The sequence below is a fragment of the Musca vetustissima genome, unplaced genomic scaffold, assembly GCF_032173495.1.
Source record: "Musca vetustissima isolate MV318-11 ecotype Yass unplaced genomic scaffold, APGP_CSIRO_Mvet_v1 utg3448, whole genome shotgun sequence".
NCBI lineage: Eukaryota > Metazoa > Arthropoda > Insecta > Diptera > Muscidae > Musca > Musca vetustissima.
The window spans coordinates 131,359-151,381 of NW_026882699.1; the positions used below are offsets into that span (position 1 = coordinate 131,359).

Below are 20,023 nucleotides of genomic sequence, written 5' to 3' on the forward strand. Positions count from 1 at the left end.
AATTAAATACATATATATGCATGAATTTTGTTTATAAATAAAAAAACTAAAATGCAATGCACGCATTTTGAATAATAATTGAAGAAAAAAAACTAAAAATTGTGCTATTTAAAAAAAATTGTCATGTGAGCCAGCCATATCATTGGAGGCAACACATCGTTTATTATATCCATTTTTTGTTTGCTTATGTAGAAAGAGTTCTGCTAAAATTTAAATAAAATCATGGGAGAGCATTTCGATGACAGCTCAATGGATACTTGATTAAAATTGTATATCAACCTCCCTAACCCTGAGGACATTTTGCATAATTTGTATGCCACCATCCCGAAATATTCACCGCAGACCCCATAAAGTAAATATATTCATGATCATATGTATGCTTGTCCGTCTGCCTGCCCGTTCACCGTTGTATGTTGAACTCACGACAGAGTACACAATATTTAAGATAGAGCTTTGAAATTTTGCACATACATTGTTATTACTCATAGCATATTTGGTATTAAATCTGGAATATATAGGTCCACGTTTTGATATAGCCCCCATATAACGCTACAACGTCAATGGATGGCATTTTTTCAAACAAAATGTTCTTCAGCAATGGAGAAATGTTTCAGTCGGTGTTTATACACACAGCCTATGATTTGCGGGAAGCAGAGCTGAATTGCTAACGGACGCTCTCACACACTTACTCTCAATTTAATTCTGTTCAACTCTAGTCTAAAATCAATATTTCGATGGGTCCCATCTTTGGCGAATTCTGTGATAGTTTTCAAATTTTTTTTAACTAATGTAATTTCTTTCATATATATTTATTACAAAAAAAGTTATTTTAAATTTCCGTATTAATAAAATAAAATGAAATGTCTAAACAAAAGTGTATATAGTATCAGTATCCATAGGGCTGAGGGTATATGTATAATGAAAAAAATATTGTATGTGTTTTATTTATGTTTACTTGTGAAACCATGAATTGTTTTACAATTTGAGCAAAATCACAGAAATTGCTCTCCATCTCTCGTCTTCTTCTTCTTCAGACATATGTTGTCATATGTCAATTCCACAACAATTGGGTTGCAATTTAATGTGACACTCCATCTCTCTTAACGTGTCTCCCAAAACATATGATCTCTTTGGCTGTCAATGTGGTAAATGAGTTATGCGAAAAAAACGCCAGTACTAAATAAAGCGCCAAATTTACAACTTTTTAAATTGTAAATACCATTTAAATAAACATTTGAAATTTTTTTCTTTTAATATTATTTGACAAACAGAGAAAATTCCAAATCCAACATAACTTAAGCTGTTTATTAACTAGTTATATGCATCATTTCACATTAAACAAATCTGTTCATAATAAATATAATTAGTTTTCAACTTGTTTGTGGCAAGGTGGCATGATTTAAAGTTCAAGATTTTTAACAAATTTCACTTTCCAATATTAGCAGCTAATAAATTTCACACATGTACATGCATATGTGGAAATTTTGTAACCAAAAAAAAAATGATAACATAAATTAATGGTATCTTAAGAAAAAAAACGCATACAACAATGTTAGCAATCCAGCAGATAGTATTTGACTAGCTTCGTCATCGTCCGGCAAACAAATAGTAAAACCAAAATCTCTTTTTTTATTTTGGTGAATCATGAATAAACCATTTACCGGCGAAATTGTAGGGACTGTTGTAACCAGTTAACATTTGTTGTTGTTGTTTTTTCTTCGAAGAAAAATAAATCCATATCTAATTAGCCTAACCAGCTCTTAAAGTAGTTAACTCATTACTTATAAATTGTATAGCGACACTTTGGCGTGACAATTCAATTAATCGGTGGGCAGCAAGACAAAGACGAAGAAAAATGTTGTTAAAGATATTAAAAAAATTACATTTGAATGGATAACATTGACAGTAAATGGTATTTGGAGTGGGGTGTTGGAATGGAGTGTGTAAATTATTTTGGGCACACACAAAGAAAATCAAACAAACAAATCTATAAAATAGAAGAAAAAAACAAAATTTTACAAGAAAACAAATATGGTGCGTGAACATTATCACCAAAAGAAAACAAAAACTACAAATGTAAGCGGGTAAAGAAAAACTATAAATTTGTCCATTCATGAGCAACGAAATGCACATAGGGTAGCCTTTACACCACTTCCCAAAATGTGGATGGGGCTTTGATGAAGTTCAAGTTTGGTTTTATGTTTCAACAATAACAAAATAATAAGGGATTTTTCGTCGTTGTTATTTTTGTTTTACATACATACAAACAAAATAATTATTTTTGGGTAAAGTCTTGGTAATGCAGTTTACCCCCAATTTCTTTTGTTTGTCGCCTGGCCAATGTGCGTTTGTTTGACACCCAACCCCATTTCAATACTTTCCAATTTTCAAGACGTCAACAACAATGACGGCGACATACATAACTTAACCATTGATATACTCTTGATAAAAATATTCAAAACAACCACAAATCGTATCAGTTTTTAAATTTGTCTTGCCTTTTATATCCCCTCCCCTTCTACTTCTCGTGACAATCAAATGCCGCTGTAAGCCGGCAAGTAAGCCAGTCAGCGAGGCAGTCAGTCATTCAGCCATGGTCATCACCACAATTTCATTGTTGAATGTGATGTATAGCCCGGCAGCCAGCCACCATCAAAATAAGAGTCAACTATTATTGCACACTCATACACACAAAGTATATTAAATTTTATGTGTGGTGATTCATCTTTTAATTCCAAGTAAAAATTGTTACGTTCGAAATTGAAAAATAAAAAAAAAATAACAATAACAAGAAATACAAACATTGATGGGTTTGCTGGAAGTTTTATTGTAGATACAGTGGCTCCATCAATAAAAATTCGTTATAGAGGCTATGTTGTCAACCTACCTTTCGAAAAAAATATGATTGGGTGTTAAATTTCGGCAAAGATTCGGTTTTTGGAAGTATTTAATCACATTTTCTGAGCGATATAGCTGTAATTAGGGATTTTTAGAGGTGGAAAGAAGCTCTTGCTAAAAATTGTCCTTTTATGTCCAATTAAAAAATAATGAATTCTTTAACATTTTATCAAATATCAATTTTCTGTGGACAGCCTTACCATTTAAACATTACTTAAGGTATCTCTGATCATATGTCATTTATATGTAAATGACATCTCCCTTTTTGTAGTTAAACATAAATAAATTTAAAAATTATACCAGAGTTTGAGGAGAAATTTATTTTTTATCGTGAAAAATCAATTACTTCTTCAATACAACAGAAATTGATGTGTGGCCAGGCCATTTAAACATTGCTTAAGGTTTCACTTCTCATATGTCACAATCTCAATAATTGATGTAAATGACATCTCTTTTTGTGCGGCTTTTTAGTATTATGGTTAAAAGTCTTGAGCAAAAAAGAAAAAAAGCGATAAAAATGAAAATAAAACAAAGAAAATTATGTAGAAATTTGTGCAATTAAAAGTGTGATATCTTTAAACAAAGAACAATTTGTGTTTTATCATCAAATGATAATGAATTTTAGAGTTTTGTGTTCTCTCTCCAACTCTGCTTCTCAAATGTAACTTCTGACAGTCAAAGTCTGTGTGTTAATGGCGCCAAAATTGTTAAGCATTTCTTTGGATAATGGAACAAAAAAACGCAACTACCACAGATGACAACAAAACAACAGAAAATTGTATAGAAATTTGTACAATTTGAAGTGTAATATTATTAAAGAAAGAAGAATTTGTGATTTATTTTGAAATGGCAATGGAATCAGAGTTCTGGTTTCTCTCTTCCTCTCTCTCTCTCTCTCCAATGTAACTTCTGACCAATGGTGGGCAAAATTTCTCTTAAAAAATGTTTAAGGGAAAATAAAAACATGAATTATTGATGAAATTTATTCAAAAATTTTTAAAGCATAAATAATATCCAAGGGAGTTCAAAAATTAAATTTTTAAAAAAATTTCGGAAAAAAATTTCATTAATGTTCATTTTTGTTTTAACAAAAAAATTTAAGAGAACCCATCAACGCTGGTGTAATTGCCCAACTATGTTGACCAATTTGGGCAAAATTACTCTTAAAAAATGTTTAAGGGAAAATAAAAACATAAATTATTCTTCGGAATTTATTAAATTTAATATTTTTAAAGCATAAATAATATCCAATGAAGTTAAAAAAATAAATCCATTAAAAAAAATTTCGAAAAAAAAATTTCATTAATGTTTATTTTTGTTTTAACATCAAAACATGTTAAGAGAACGCATCGACGCTGGTGTGCACGTCTGCCCAACTATGCTTCTGACAGCCAACATCTGTGTTAATGGCGCCAAATTTGTTGAAGTTAAAACAAAATTGTTAAGCCTTTCTTAAAATAATTAATTTGATTTAATGACACAAAACCACTGCCACAAATTAATATATTCAACTACATGGAACCACTGTGCAATAAACACAAAATAAATACAATCAATTACATTGGGTGAAAGATAGCAGCACACACAGTTGAATAGAAAAAATTAGACACGAAAAAAGGCAGGCAGCAGCATGCAAATGAAACGGGTTGAAATACTATTTGGTAAAGGAAAGTAAGAGGAGGGAGATTGACTGGCTGGCTGGATGGCTCTATATAAAGATTGAGCTTTAATTTATGCAAAGATGAAATTTCCCAACAAAATATTTTGTTGTTTTGTTTTAAATGATGGCTTAAAAAATGGATGGGAGATTTGCATTTTTGTTTTGGTGTGAGGCGGCCCGCAAGAGGATGATGGTGTTCATATTTTATTGTGCGTAATTATTGAAATTCCGTTTTAAAATGTTGAAATTAATTTTTATTTGTTTTTTTTTCTTTTTTATAGGGAAAACAAAACATTTAAAAAGAAATATTAGTGGTGAGTGGCTGGGTGTTATGAAACAATTTTCGCTAAATAAATTTAAAACCAAAAACAACTCCAATAAATGTGTGTGTTTGTATGAGACGACGACTTATTTCCCCAAATAGATTACAAACAAATGTTATCTATCTTTCGATCTATCATTTTGTGATAAAGAGGGGAAACGAATGCATGAAATCGACAACAGCAGCAACAACAAACATATTGGAAATTTAACAAAATGCAATTAAAATGCAGCCGGCCAAAGAAAATGTTCAACAAAAAATGATAATTTGTTTCTATACATTCCCTCTGTCTATCTTCATCAATGCATTTAATTCTAAAATTGTTGTTTTGGGGGACGAGGTCGGGGTTTCATACATTAGAAATTGATTTGCCCCGAAACGACGACGAAGAAATTTTCAAATACATTTTAAAGATGAACGAGCAACAAAAAATGGGGGAAATACATTTCAACGCTAGGAAAAATGCCACCAGAACAACAACAAACAGAACTACCAAATAACCAACCATCTGCTTCATATAATTTAGACGATGAAATACAAAAAAAAAAATAATAATAAAATGAAGAAGCAGAACATAACATAAAATGTTTGTTTGGGTCAACGACATTTTATTTTGTTGTTGCTCTTTTTTTGAAATGTTCCAAACATTTAATGATGGATGACGATGAACCAAAAAAAAAATTAAATGAAACGACGAGGAAAAAAGAATGGCCCATTTGAAAATTATGAATAAGCACATTTAACTTCATCATTAATATAAACGTATAACTTTTATTGTTTAAACGCTTAATTATTAAACATTTTAACTTCTTCTTTTACAGATTTAGAAAACCAAAACTGGGATTTGTATTTGTATACTTTGGAAAATTGAAAACTTTGAGTCGTGGCGGAAGAACATTTCAAGTGGAAGGGTTGATACAGACATGACAACATCAAACTATTCATAAGGGTAGGAGTTTTGAAATATCACTTTTTTAGCATATAATCAAATTGATTTTTATATTACATTAGTATGGTTTCAAATTTCTAAATAAATATAAACTGAGTACACGATTTGGTTGAAAGAAATGGGGAGACAAAAGTGCAAGATTTTCATAGAGATTTGTGGAGAGCTATTCAAATTTATCAGACACACCTTTTGCGTGAAAGAAATAAAAAACCTCATCAAATTGGTCCGAAAACAGTTTTATTCTCTTGTCGAAAATTCCCACGAATTTCCAAGTGGACCCACAAACAAATTTTATGTTATATTTGAGGTAAATAAACTGTTCGAATCGAAAATGTGAACAAATTCGAAAATATGAACTACCCCTACATTTAGTAGTCACATTATCGAGAGTTTAATGTATATTGATCATATATTTTAAGTTCTTCGCAAAAATACCTAGAAAACATCAGATTATTCATAAAGGTAAGTATTTTGCAATACATAGTTTTTTAGCATAATCAAATTGATTTTTATTCTAGATTTGAATAAGGATGACTTAAAATTTTCCTGGGACCCACAAATCAATTTTAACTTAAAGTGGGTGTCTCAAAGGGCTACACTTTTTTTTACTCTGGAGAAGCATACGGACCTTTTTCTGATATATTGGAATATCATACAAAATCTTTCTTCCAAAATATATGTATATCGGTCAATCTTTAGTTACCTTCGGTATATTAGAGAAACTTGAATTTTTATGTTTTTTCTATATTCGACAGAAAAAAAAAACACTTCAACAAAATATATTATTTTAGTGGGGGTAATTTAAGACAAAAACAAACCTGAAAAAAATTATCTAATTATTATGTAGAACACAGAGAGAATCTAAATTGTTTAAATATAAACTACACTCTTCTTCTTCATCTGTTTATATAAATATAATTATCTTATAAATTCCAATGGTAAGAATATGTTTAGTTTTATCTAATGAATGAATCACGGTCCGACAGTCAGCCAACCAGCCCACAACCAACCACCACACATTACTTGCGTAAATAATTGTTTTTGTATTTTTTACTTTCAATACCAACAAAGTTGTTATTTAGTTAATTATATACCGTCATTGCATGAACATACATATATAATAAAAGAATACAAATCATAAAATATGTGTACTATTTAGCACAAAAAAAAAAGTTTCTGGATGTAAAGAAAAAATTGAAATTTTACAAATATTAAAATGAGTGTTCCATTGGCGGAATTATGATTAATGCGTAGAAGATTTTCGTATAGATCTGCCATTCTAGACACTATACATGCAAACAAAAAACAAAAAAATTAATATAAATCGAAAATCGGCGAAAAGGGCAGCATTTGGCGCTTATGATGATGATGAGGTGAACACAAAATATGCATACATTTTGTTGTTGCGTATCACACAAACGTAAATGTTTACATTCCGAATGTTTAAATATATGTATGTATGTATTTCCTGTATCTTCTAATATAAATAATACCGAAAAATTTATTTTTAATTTTTCATTTCAGGGAAATGCAAAATTGTGTGTGCTTTTCATCAGTCAGAAAAGTTTGGAAATAAGTTCGATATAGAAAATTTTTGGTTAAAGAAATCTAGTAATTAATCTAGAGATTCTCATATTATGACAGATGTTTTTGAAATTTGCAGAACTTCCTTCCACAACTCCCATCTAAGGAAGTCAAAAGTAAACAGATTTTTGGAAAAATTTTTAATGGTCGGCAGCAAATTTCTCGATATCATATGTGCCCATATATCATATATGATTAGTCACTAATGTTTGGTTATACGGCATTTACATTAGAACTTTTTACCGGGTTAACCTACTTTATGAGGATTTATTTGACATATATGCAAAGGAATTGATAATTGAAACCCACTGGGTTAACGAAAATTTGCTTAAATTTTCACAATATACTCAAAGCAGGTTTCTGTAATTCTCTAAAATGAGTGAAAATTATGGAAAAAATTTCAAAATGTACTGTTCAAGGTATATTAAGAAGGTAACCGTATCAAACCAGCTGATGGTAACATTATATGTCATAACAATTTGTTGTTGTTTTTGATTTTTTTTTTTTCAAACCCATTTCCAAACAAAAATTTAAAAATTGAAATACATTTGAAAATAAAGAATTAAAAAGGCATAGCGGTTAAATTTTCATGGAATCAAATATACCTTGGGATCGAAAAGAAGAGCAGGACCTTTTTGTCTTCTTTATACATTGTTTTCAAAAATTTGAGGGCTTAAATTTTCACAACATTATCACATTTAAAGCACTTTGATGTATCAAAAATCATTTTGATATTTTAAAATTCATTTATTTTAAAAATTTTCAATTTTCAAAAAGTAAAAAAATTTTTCTTTTTTCAAAATGTTTAATTCTGATTGGTTGAATTTAATTTGCTTCGAGTTTTTTATGTCACGGCGAAATTAGTATTATTCGCCTGGTAAACAATTTTGACATATCATGTTCCCAATTCGCCGATGCGGCTACCTTGTATATCTACCTTGGTACTGTTGCACTTCGAACATATGATTGTTCAGAAATTGTTAAATGTTTATATTCCTGTTCTGAGTTGTAAAGAAGAAAAATAATTCTCGGCGAACATGTTTAAAATATAGATCCACGTTTTGATATAACCTCCATATAACGATCTCTCCCCACAATATAAAAGCCATAACTTCAACCTATGTATTCGTCATTTATTATTTTTTTATTCTCGTGATAGAAGTTGTGATAAAATATGAAATAAAATATGATAATGTGCCTGTATTTTTTTTTAATTGGTGCAATTTCTGTTATTTTTAGTTCAAAAACAAGGAAGGAAAATCACATCTCTGCGTCAATAAAATGTAAAACTGATATATGGCCTGATGACTTTATTAATCATATGGGATAAAAAAATGTCATGTTTTTGATATTTCCTTTCAAATGACAGATGTCATCATGTTGTTGTGCCTTCTTAAAATTAATTGAAATTTCACCTTGCATAATTAATTAATTTTAATTAATCTTTAAGCTTGTAATTTTATCTTAAAATATGATTTTAAAATAATTAAGCAAAGTACAAGCAGTACTTTAAAGATTTGGCGCCATTTTTAGATAAAAAACAAAGAAACAAGGAGAGAAATCCAGAGCTCTCTGTCATTATCAAGTAAAACTGATGTATGGCCTGATGACTTTATTTTATTAATCAAATGAGATAAACAAATGACATTTTTGTTTTGATATTTCCTTTTTTTAATCGTTCTTTTTATTTCTCACATAACTCTCACATGCTGACATTGCCTTGCATTTGTGCTCTCCACATGACATTGGCATGCATTTATCAAGACTAAACAAAACGAAAACAGCTGATTTAAGAGCATTACAGAGACTCTTTCAATCAAATTGCATTAAAATTTAATGACTGAATGACTTTTGCAAGAAAATAAAAAAAAATAATTTTGTAATATAAAATAATTAATGAAAAGTATGCATAAAAATATAAATTTCTCCACTTACCATTAAATAAGAAGTTTAAAAAAAGATTCTGTATCAGTTTTTATATTTGTTGAAATAAAATCGTCCAGCGACTGCAAAAGGTGATGGTTATCCTTTGATGGTGTGTGTATGTGCCATGTTCGATTGTGTTTGATACGAAGAATGGTGATGCTGCAGCATTAAGTCGTTGAAGAAAACAAAACCCCATTCTAATTTTGTTGATTTTTTGTCGTTATAGATTTATTGATGTCCTTACATCTTGGAACGTGACAATGATGATATATTAAAAGTATATATATCTAACTATGTATGTAGGTAGGTTTTGTTAATATTGTATAAATGTGTAGTTGCTGTTCTCGCTTCTCCTCAAAATACCATTGAATTCCGTTGGCTTAGCTTTATACTTAATTGGTAGGTGTCGCAGCATTGTATAGAGTACTCTATCAATATTTAACTATTTACAAGATTTGCATCCATCGCCATTATCATCATTTCATGCGGATGAAATGTTCTGGTAACTATGTTTTCTTTTTAGTTTAAATTTCATTTTCATTTGATAACATTTTTTGTTTTGCTTTGCTTTTCTTTTTGTCGTTTTCGTTTTTCATCATTAGGCACGTACAAAGATACCTATACAAGGCCTTTTCTATGTACCTTTACGCAATACCTTTTTGGCTGCCTTAATATTTGGCACTAATGCCTTCAATTCACTGCAATCATCTAGGAATGGATGTTTCAGCAATTCGTCGGCTGTGGCACGTTTATCCACCTCCACCTGTAAGCAGCAATCCAAGAAATCTTGTAAATTTGGACTAAGCTTATCCCAGCTCTTTATGTCGGGCCGACCATTGGCCGCAATCAAATAGAGGGCTCTCAATGGTGTCTCGTACAGGTAGGGTGGCTGACCCTCTATCATTTCGATGGCCATAATACCAATTGACCAGATATCCACTTTTTTGCCATACTTCTTACGTGTCACCACTTCGGGGGCCATCCAATAGGGTGTACCAACCATGGTCTGGCGTTTCTCATCGCCCTCAATGTTGGCACAAAAACCAAAATCGGTCACCTTCACCGACCCATCCATGCCCAGCAGAACATTATCCGATTTAATATCACGATGTATAATACCCTTGGAGTGTAGGAAACTAATGGCATACAATACTTCACGGCAGACACAGGCAATTTGTCGCTCCTTCATCACGGTCTCGGTGACAACATCTGTCAGCGGACCACCATCCATGTACTCCATAATGACCCAGAGATGATCCTCAGGTTCCAATAGATAGGCATCCAAGAAATTGACCAAATTTTTATGATTGAAATCTTTAAGGACTCGAATTTCAGTCAAAATGAGATCTTTGGAAGATTGATTTTTCAGATCGATTGTCTTGACAGCCACTTGATTTTCGGTTTGTTTATCGGCCGCTATAAAAACAATGCCCGAGGCACCTTTACCCACTTCCTGGGTAGTTTTATAGCGTTCACGCGGATCGTCCAGATTACATATCGCTCTGAGTTCCTCATAAATTTCTGAGTCAGTTTTTTGGCCACGCTTATCCTTGGAACGTCTCAGAATGGTCTCATCACCGTCACCTTCGCCATCAGTTGTGGCCGGCTTAATGATAATGGTATCTGTGTTTATGACTGGATGGCTGTCATCTTGGCTGGTTAATTTGCTCAGATCGGCCAAACCTTTGGAATGTTTGTGCGATATGCCCTTGGGTTTAGGTTTGGTCTGAGGTTTGGGTGGCAAAGTTTGTGTTTTTTTGGCAGGCAGTGGTGGCGGCAATTCACCCGTAATGGCATCAGGTTTCAATGTTTCACGTTGTTCCAACGTGGACTCCAACTCTTCGATCACTTTGTTCAGGCCGGACAGACAGCTGTTACTTTGGTGTTGCTGGTCATTAAAACTATTATTGCTGCTGCTGCCGGCAGTACTTGAGCCACTTATGGTGCCACTGCCATCACTACTCCGTTCATCCTCTGACTTGTCCAAGTCTTGTGATTTATGTTTGTTTTTGTAGTTGACATAATTATCAATTTCCTTGGATTCTTCGTGTATGGCCTCCTCCGTAATGAATGGCTTAAAGATGACATCGTTCTCCTTCTTCTTGATGGAATAATTGTAGAATTTTACCGCCTGATAGGCAGCATCGGGATTTTTATCTTGTTCATCGCGTGTAATTTGGGCATTCATTAACCGAACCCAGGGTGCGGGTAGGCCTTCCAACACGCCAGTCTCTTCGTTGCGCGACACATGAAAGTGTCGTTGAAAATTGGTGGGATTACCAATTTCTGAAATGGGTTCCTTTTTGCGGAACCAACCTTTAATACCTTGAAAACCTGACATTTTGCTAGGTGGCTGGTGGTATTCTGTATATTCTGTATAAAGTCAATAAATTATTATTATTGTGTGTGTATATAGATTTGGAAGTGGGACACTTTTATTGTCTGTCTATTTGGTTCACTTGGAATGAAAAAAGGCGAATTCGTTCGTTCCTTTATTGCTGCTGCTATTGTCTGAGAATCATTGAATGTTTTGATTCTCCTGCTGCTGCGGGTGCATGTGTCGCCGCCGCCGCGTGTGAGTCATGCAAGTTCTCCCTATGCCGCTAATTCCAGCAGCAACACCACACAATTCCGTCCGTTTAGTAAAAAAAGACGAACGAATGGAGAAAAAACGTAGCAACGATAGCAACCAACACACAACTGCACCACCACCACACAACAATACTAGTACTACTAATTTTTTTCTTCACTGCCGACGACGACTTTTGAACTCCCGACGAACCGACGAAATTCGCTCGCCTTTGTTATCACTCACTCACTTTGCTCGGTCGCCTTATTCCACTTTAAATTTTTATTTTTCTTTTTTTGGAGTACGCCTTTATCGTTGTGTAAATATTATTTTATTAAAATCACCATCATCATTATGATTTTTGCTGTTCACTCCTTGAAATGGTTTCTTCTTTCTTGTAATTTTTAATATGTCCGGAATTTTGCCTTCCTTGATTTTATTTTTTCCTACTTTGTTTCGTTTTACACTTACACACATACACAATCAAAAGGAGTGGCATTCATGTTACTCTTCATTATTATATCTTCTCTCCTTCTTGACTGCAGAACTTTTTTCTTTATCCGTTTTGTTGTATTTGTAAATGCACATTTGATTAAAACATATTCGATTTTTTTCTGTTTAATATTATTTGTTTTGCGTTGTTGTTTTTTTTTTTCTTTTTTCAATGACCTATTTGGAAGTTTTTTCCATGTTATGTTTTTTTGTTTCTTGTATCGACTCGTTTCTCCGCGTTAATGTTTTATCAAAAAGTTAATTCATCCTCTCCGTCTAAAACTAATGAATATTGAAGTCTTCTTCTTGTGGTTAACACAGTCACTTTGCATTGATAGCCGCCTTAGGTGGAGTGAGCAGCGATAACCGATAGTTGAATTATCGTTGACAATTGATGGAGAGAGGGAGATAGAGATATTTTCGGGTATAAAAGCGTTCCGCAAAGATACATTTTGAAAGAAAAGAAGAATAAGAAATGAACGTTATTTTTTCTTATATAATTAATTAATTGTAAACAATTTGAACGGTTATTATAAAGTTCCAATCGATTAATGGCTATCAACATTTTGACATAGCAGACAAAGAGGGATAGAAAGACCGAGAGAAAACAAGAGTATTCACAAAATGATAGATGCCAAAAAGGCGCCAAATGTCATTTGCTGGCCATTAATTAGTAACATTTACCGAGGGAGTGGTATTATAATTCTAATTTATTAAAAAATGTAAGAAAGAAAGATAGAAATGTATGTATTGAGAATTTCAAAGAAAAAAGACATCAGAATTTGTGTAAACGGATGTTTTTCCCAAAAGAAAATATATAAGCCAAGCGAAAGACTATTCAAAGATTACTACAACGCCAAAGAAATAAAAGGCGCCAAAATTTAGAGTTCCCCAATGAGAAGACTTTAAATTAAATTTTGTTTTCATTTTTAATAAAAAGGCAGAAAGAAGAAACAAGCATTGTTTTTTATAAAGAGATTTTATTATAAAGAAATTTCCAATTAGAGGTATTATTTTTACTTTTTTGGATATAGGATTGGATTTTTATTTCATGAAGGTATGTCCCGCTAATATTGATAATTATTTTCAGACCATCTAGTGGAGCACGCTTGATCAATATTCGATTAAAATTTTTAAAATAAGCATTTTCTATTTTTTATTAAACAACACTAGCGCCCTCTGTAGTTTTCATGCCATGTTGAAGCAAACCGGAAACCGTTTCAAATTGGAATTTCAAAAACAAAAATTCTCATTCCTATTGCACCACTTTTGTTTTGTGAACACCCTAAGACAAAAAATGGAACACATGTCGTTGGTTGGCAGCGTCTGATGTGTTTATGGCGGTGACCCCCAAAACTTTTTGCACGCTTTATACTTAGAATAATGGATTGACAGTGAAAAAGATCAACAACACACATACCAATTCAATATTGCCAACATCTGGAAATAGTTTATTTGTTTAATTCTTTTTTCTTTCTCTTCTTCCAGAATACTATTGGCGGTCCCCCATGTTGAGTTGGTTAAAGGTTGCGTATAGGGCTCTTCAGTTGGTTTTTAATATTGGAAGAGGCAGCAACACAGCATCATCAAGGAGAATCGAATCGAATAAAATGATGGTGAATATAACAAAGTGGACTTTTTAAAAATAAAAATAATTTTTTTTCTTTTTTAGCTTTCATATTTGTTTATGGCAATTTTGGCAGCCAATTTATATAATCAGGCCAATAGTGCTGGTTTACCAAAACCGCAATTGCCACCACCAATTGGCCAGTCCTTGTCTCGTGGTCCCCCAAACGAATATCACGAAGACAATAATAAAAATTTAGAACATAAAATCGAAACCCTCATAGAATCTATGACACGCATGGAAAACTCTATACAAAATCTCCAAGAAAAATCCCACACATGGTCCATTTTTCAACATCACATTGCGTCATGGAATGATGGTTTACGTATTTTGGAAAATAAATTAGATTTTCTAAAACGTTCACAGGAGGAGCAACAATTGGCATGGCATAAAATGACGGATGTTATGACCACACCACCAGATACAACCGTTATAAATGAAATAAAGGATACGCTGAAAAGGGATCAACTACTGCAAAAGGAATCGGCCACAAAAGTCAATTCGATATTACGCCAGCTGCAGTCGATGCACAGGGATAAGGTTGGACACAGTAATGCTGCAACGAATGGTAGGAAAAAATCCAATTTAATGGCAGGAGATACGGGGTCGTCGTATTGTAATGGTAGCCACAAACTGGAACAACGTTTGAATAGCATCCATCATCAAATGGCATTGCAAAAGGATCTCAAACAATTACATTCCATGGATAAGCGTATGGGTAAAACCATAGAAAACCTTTCGCAATCCATGGCCCATGCCTTAGATAAGCAAGAGGAGCTGTCTGTACGACTTCAACGGTCAAATGAATGCTGCTATGCCCTATCTAGTGAATTGACGACATTTACTGAAAGTTCAGATATCCTGTTGAAACGCATAGAACGTCTGTTGAAAAATGTCAACGATAAATTGAATAGACTTCATGAAAATACTAATCAGGAAGATCAGGAGCAGGAGGGGGAGGTAGAGGTAGAGGGCGAACATGATCATAACAATAGTAATAATGATGATGAGTTGCTGGAGAATACCACTCAACGTATAAATTTAGATGATGTATTTCATGAAGAAGAAGGAGAGAGTCAAGGACATCACGTTTATGAGGAAGTGGAGGAGAAAGACGTCGACGGAGAGGAGGAGAATCACATATCGGGAAATATTAGTGATGAACATGATGAAAATAATAATAATGAGGCGGGTCATACTGAATTGTATGGACATGATATTGGTAAGTGGTGAACTTCCATGGAACATTCCATTTCATAAGCACAGATTTTTTAAAGCATCGGTTTTCGAAAGGAATATTTTTCAAGAACTATTAAAAAAACCAGGCGTGGATTTTTTAAATAATATATTTTTTAAATACCAAAACAACGCGAGGTTTTTTTAAAAAAATTGTGTTTCAAGGTGTGGATTTTTTAAAGAATATTTTTTAAGGAGTGGATTTAAAAAAAAAAATATTTTTTAATGGTGTGGTTTTTTTAAAAAATATTTTTTCAAGGGGTGGATTTTTTAAAAAATATTTATTCAAGGAGTGGATTTTTTTAAAAAATATTTTTTCAAGTGGCAATATTGCTTGGACCGACCTGGATTTTTTTAAAAAAATATTTTTTCAATTGACAAAAGGGCATGGCCGACCTGGATTTTTTAAAAAAAATATTTTTTCATGTACCAATAAGGCGTGGAGGGACCTTATTTACCTGATTTTTTTTAAAATATTTTTTCAAGGCGTGGATTTAAAAAAAAAATATTTTTTCAAGTGCCAATAGGGCTTGAACCGACCTGGATTTTTTAAAAGATATTTTTAAGGGCCAGAAGGAAATAATTTTTTTGTTTGGAAAAGTAGGACCAGTAGAAGGTGTGGACCTACCTGCATTTTTAAACGATTACTTTTCAAGGTATTTTTTTTTAAACATTCTCTTTTCTTTTTTTCAGAATTTCTCCGTCCCGATTTAAGTGGTTGCCATGAATTAACCGCTGAAAATGGTGTGGATGAGACACTGCGCATCGATGGCATCTATAAATTTGCTCATCCTGAAATCAACGAATTTGAAAGAGATTTCAATGAACGTCTTTGTATCTTTCCACCTCCTCCTCTACCTCTCCACAACAAAAGTGATTCCGCAGCAGCACGCTCCAACACACCATGGACCGTAATACAACAACGTATGCTCACGGAACATCCGGAAAATTTCAATCGTTCTTGGTCCGAATATCGTAACGGTTTTGGTTCGCTGCAGCGTGAATTTTGGTTTGGCAATGAATTTATACATCGTTTGGTCTACAATGACGACTATGAGCTACGCATCGAATTGGAAGATTTCAATAATTCGAAAGTTTATGCTGAATATGGTGTATTTCGTATCGATAGCGAAGAATTCAATTATAACTTATTAATTGGCGAGTACGATGGAACGGCGAGTACGGTCGGTGATGCCATGAAATATCACAATGATAACGACTTTAGTACCTATGACAGGCGTAACGATAAAACTGTGGATGCCTGTTGTTCATGTGCATTGGGTTATGGTTCGGGTTGGTGGTTTGATAAGTAAGTGGATTGACATGAAAAGAGATAGAGATAAGGACAAATGTAATAATTATGTGTATGTGTGTCTGTCTGTTTGTTTGCTTTGTTTTCAGCTGCTCCGAGGCAAACCTAAATGGCATTTATCGTTTTACACCTTGGGGCAATAATTACAATGGCATTATGTGGGAATTGTGGCATGGTGATTATTCCTTGAAAAGTACCCGCATGATGATACGACCCAAACAGTCAAACAATGCAAATGAAGACAGTGCTTTGTATTCATCCACGTCATATGATGATTTAGAGCAGGACCATCAAAATGAAGATCCTTAAGCCTGGCTTGATAATTTTTGTAACAAGCTTTTATAATCTGAAATATAGGTTAAAGACAATTATTTTTGTGTATTTTTTCAAGATCAGTGGAATTTTTCGATGGTCAGAGGAATTTTTTCTATAGAAAAAAAGTCCTCATAAGGTTCTCAGGATTTCATTTTCTATAGAAAAAAGTGTCCTCAGAAGGTTCTGAGGATTTCTTTTTCTATAGAAAAAAATAATAAAAAATAATGAAGGGTCTGAGGATTTTTTTCATAGAAAAAAATACCCCTCAGAAGTGTCTAAGGATTTTTTTCTATAGAAAAAGTCCTCGGTTGGGTCTGAGGAAATGGCCTGGTGGATTTTTTTCAATAGAAAAGAAGTATTAAGCGGACCTGAGGGATTTTTTCTATAGAAAAGAATTCTCAGATGGGCCTGAAGATTTTTTTCTGTAGGAAAAGGAATCGTCAGGAGAGTCGGAGGAATTTTTTCCCATAGAAAAGAATTGTCAGGTGGGTCTGAGGAATTTTTTTCCTATAAAAAATAATTCTCAGGTGGGTCTAAGGATAATTTTTTTCCTATGAAAAAAAGAATCTTCTTATAAAAAATAATTCTCTGGTGGAGCTGAGGAATGTTTCCCTACAGAAAAAATTTCTCAGCTGGGCCTGAGGAGGGATTTAAAAAATGGATACTCAGTTATAATAAAAATATATATATATTTTTTTTTAATTTTTTGTTTATATATTTTTTATTTGTTTTTATTTCTTTTTTCAAATTTTTATTTCTAGGTGTGTGTGTGTTTTGTTGTTTTCTTATATATATATATATATATATATATAGATTTAGATACGACGAATGCAATTATAAATTGCATTAATTGTTATGATTAGCTTAATTCGTAATATAAGAAGAAGTTATTAACCAAATTTAATGATGATATTTAATAATAAACATTACAAACAAATTAATAATAATTTTTTTTTTTAGTTTTTTTATCGTTTTTTTAATTATAAGTATAAAAGTAAGTATTTATATGTAGTATCTAAAAGAGTTACGATATTGGTAAATAAAAAAAAACAAGAAGACGAAGGGAATCAGCTATGATTCGAAAAAAGTTAATTCTAAAAATAATTTTTTTTTATTTTAAAATTGAAAAAAATATTGATTTTTTAGTTTAGTTCATTGTGAAACAAGGTGAGTGGGAGGACATGAACCACTACTTTTTTTAAATAATTGTTTTTTTTTTTTTGCTTGGGAATTAAGCAGCAATTTTTATTTAAGTTGTTGCATTTGAAAATAAATACATTTATTAATGTTTTCTTTTCATTTGTTTTTGTTTTCTTTTCTTTTATTTGTTTTTTTTAAGGAGCCAGAAATATTTGACACGCATCTAGGCTGAAATGCGTTAAGCTTAATTATATTTTACAAAGTTTGTTGTTGTTGGTTTCGTTTTGTTTTAACTTTGAGTTTGTGTTTTTTGTTTGCTTTGTCTGTATTTTTTTAATAATGACAAAATCTATAAACGCCCTTAAAATAATTTTTCATAAAACTAAAAAAACAAAAACCCGAGTTATAGGCTATTTGCTATATAAATATTGTTTGTTGATTACACTATTTTTTTTTATTTTATGTTTGTTGTTCTTGTTATTGTAAAATTATTTATATATACAGTTCTTATTTATATTTAAATTTATAAAGTCAGCATTAATGTTATTTATTTGTATTAGTTTCTTGTATATACACGTTGTTGCTGTTGTGTTTATTATTTAATGTTTATATAAGCTCTCCAGAAATAAACACAATTTTGTTGTTGTAAATGAAAAAACAAAAAAATCTCGGAGCGTCTGAGAAATTTCTTTCTATTTAAAAATGATCCACCAAGTGCCAAGGAATTTTTCTCGGAAGAAAAATTATCCTCTGGCTGGCCAGGGGCATTTTTTTCCATAGCTAAAAAAACCTCAGAGGGGAAAGAAGATTTTTCGATAGAAAACAATTTTGGAGGGTCTGAGAATTTTTTTCAGTTGAAAAATGATCCACCAAGTGCCAAGGATTTTTTTTTCGATTAAAAAAATAATCCTCCGGTTGGCCAGGGGAATTTTTTTTTCAATTAAAAAAAAAATAATAATAACAATCCTCCGGATGGCCAGGTTATTTTTTATAGAAAAATAATCAAGAGGGTCAGGGAAATTGTTTTCTAAAAAAACGGCTCTGAAGGGCCAGAACGTTGCCAGGTCTGAGTAATTTCTTTTTATAGATAATTTGCTCCGATTGGCCAGGAACATTTTTTTCAATAGCAAAGAAAACCTTAAGAGCGGAAAGGGTATTTTTTTCGATAGAAAAAAATCCTCAAGAGCGCCAGGGATTTTTTTTCTATAGAAAAGCCTGAGTAATTTCTTTCTATAGCAAAAGTTTGCAAAAGAATGCTCAGAAGAGCATGAGTATTTTTTTCTATAGAAAACCAATTCTGAAGTAGCGTCAGCAGGATGACCTGTGACAAAATAATCCTCCGGTTGGCCAGGGACATTTTTTTTCAATAGCAAAGAAAACCCTAAGAGGGGAAAGGGAATTTTTAGTTTTTAGGAATAAAAAAACAAATCCTTAGGAGGGCTAGGGAAATTTTTTTCTATAGAATTTTCTTTCTATGGCAATAGTTTGTTGCTCAGTATAATCAAAGAAACGTTTCTATGTCAAAAGAATGCTCAGAAGGGCCTGAGGATTTTTTCTATGGAAAAACAGTTTGAATGAGTGTGTGAGAATCCCCAAAATGGCCTGAGAATCCTCAGGATGACCTGTGGATTTTTTTCTATAGAAACAAATTCTCAGATTGGCCTAAACGTTCCCACGATAACCTGAGTAATTTTTTTTTTATTGGCAAAAGACTCCTTGGAAGGACCTAAGGATTTTTCAATAGGAAAATAATGCTCAGGAAGGTTTGACAATGATCGGGGTGACCTGTGGTTCTTTTCTATAGAAAAAAAATGCTCAGAATAGCCTAAACGTTCCCACGAAACGTCAATGTATGTTCTATAGAAAAATAATGCTCAGAAGGGTTTGAGAATGCTCGGGATGACCTGATAATTTTTTTTTTCTAATCCTCAAGATAGCCTTGTGGGAATCAACAAGATGGCCAGGGAGTCCTTTGAATATCCTAAGGAATATT

The 20,023-nt window shown here is 32.4% G+C and overlaps 2 protein-coding genes across 2 annotated transcripts; one reads left to right on the forward strand and one right to left on the reverse strand.

Moving 5' to 3' along the window:
* Positions 1-9,934: 9,934 nt before the first annotated feature.
* LOC133329301 (serine/threonine-protein kinase PAK 2) lies at positions 9,935-11,686 on the reverse strand. The gene has a single exon (XM_061537791.1). The coding sequence runs from the start codon at positions 11,678-11,680 to the stop codon at positions 9,974-9,976; it is 1,707 nt and encodes a 568-aa protein (XP_061393775.1). The 5' UTR covers positions 11,681-11,686; the 3' UTR covers positions 9,935-9,973.
* Positions 11,687-14,010: 2,324 nt separating this feature from the next.
* LOC133329310 (fibroleukin-like) lies at positions 14,011-16,884 on the forward strand. The gene is made up of 4 exons (XM_061537799.1): positions 14,011-14,016; positions 14,073-15,249; positions 15,957-16,572; positions 16,665-16,884. The coding sequence occupies exons 1-4, from the start codon at positions 14,011-14,013 to the stop codon at positions 16,882-16,884; spliced, it is 2,019 nt and encodes a 672-aa protein (XP_061393783.1).
* The last annotated feature ends 3,139 nt before the right edge of the window (positions 16,885-20,023 follow it).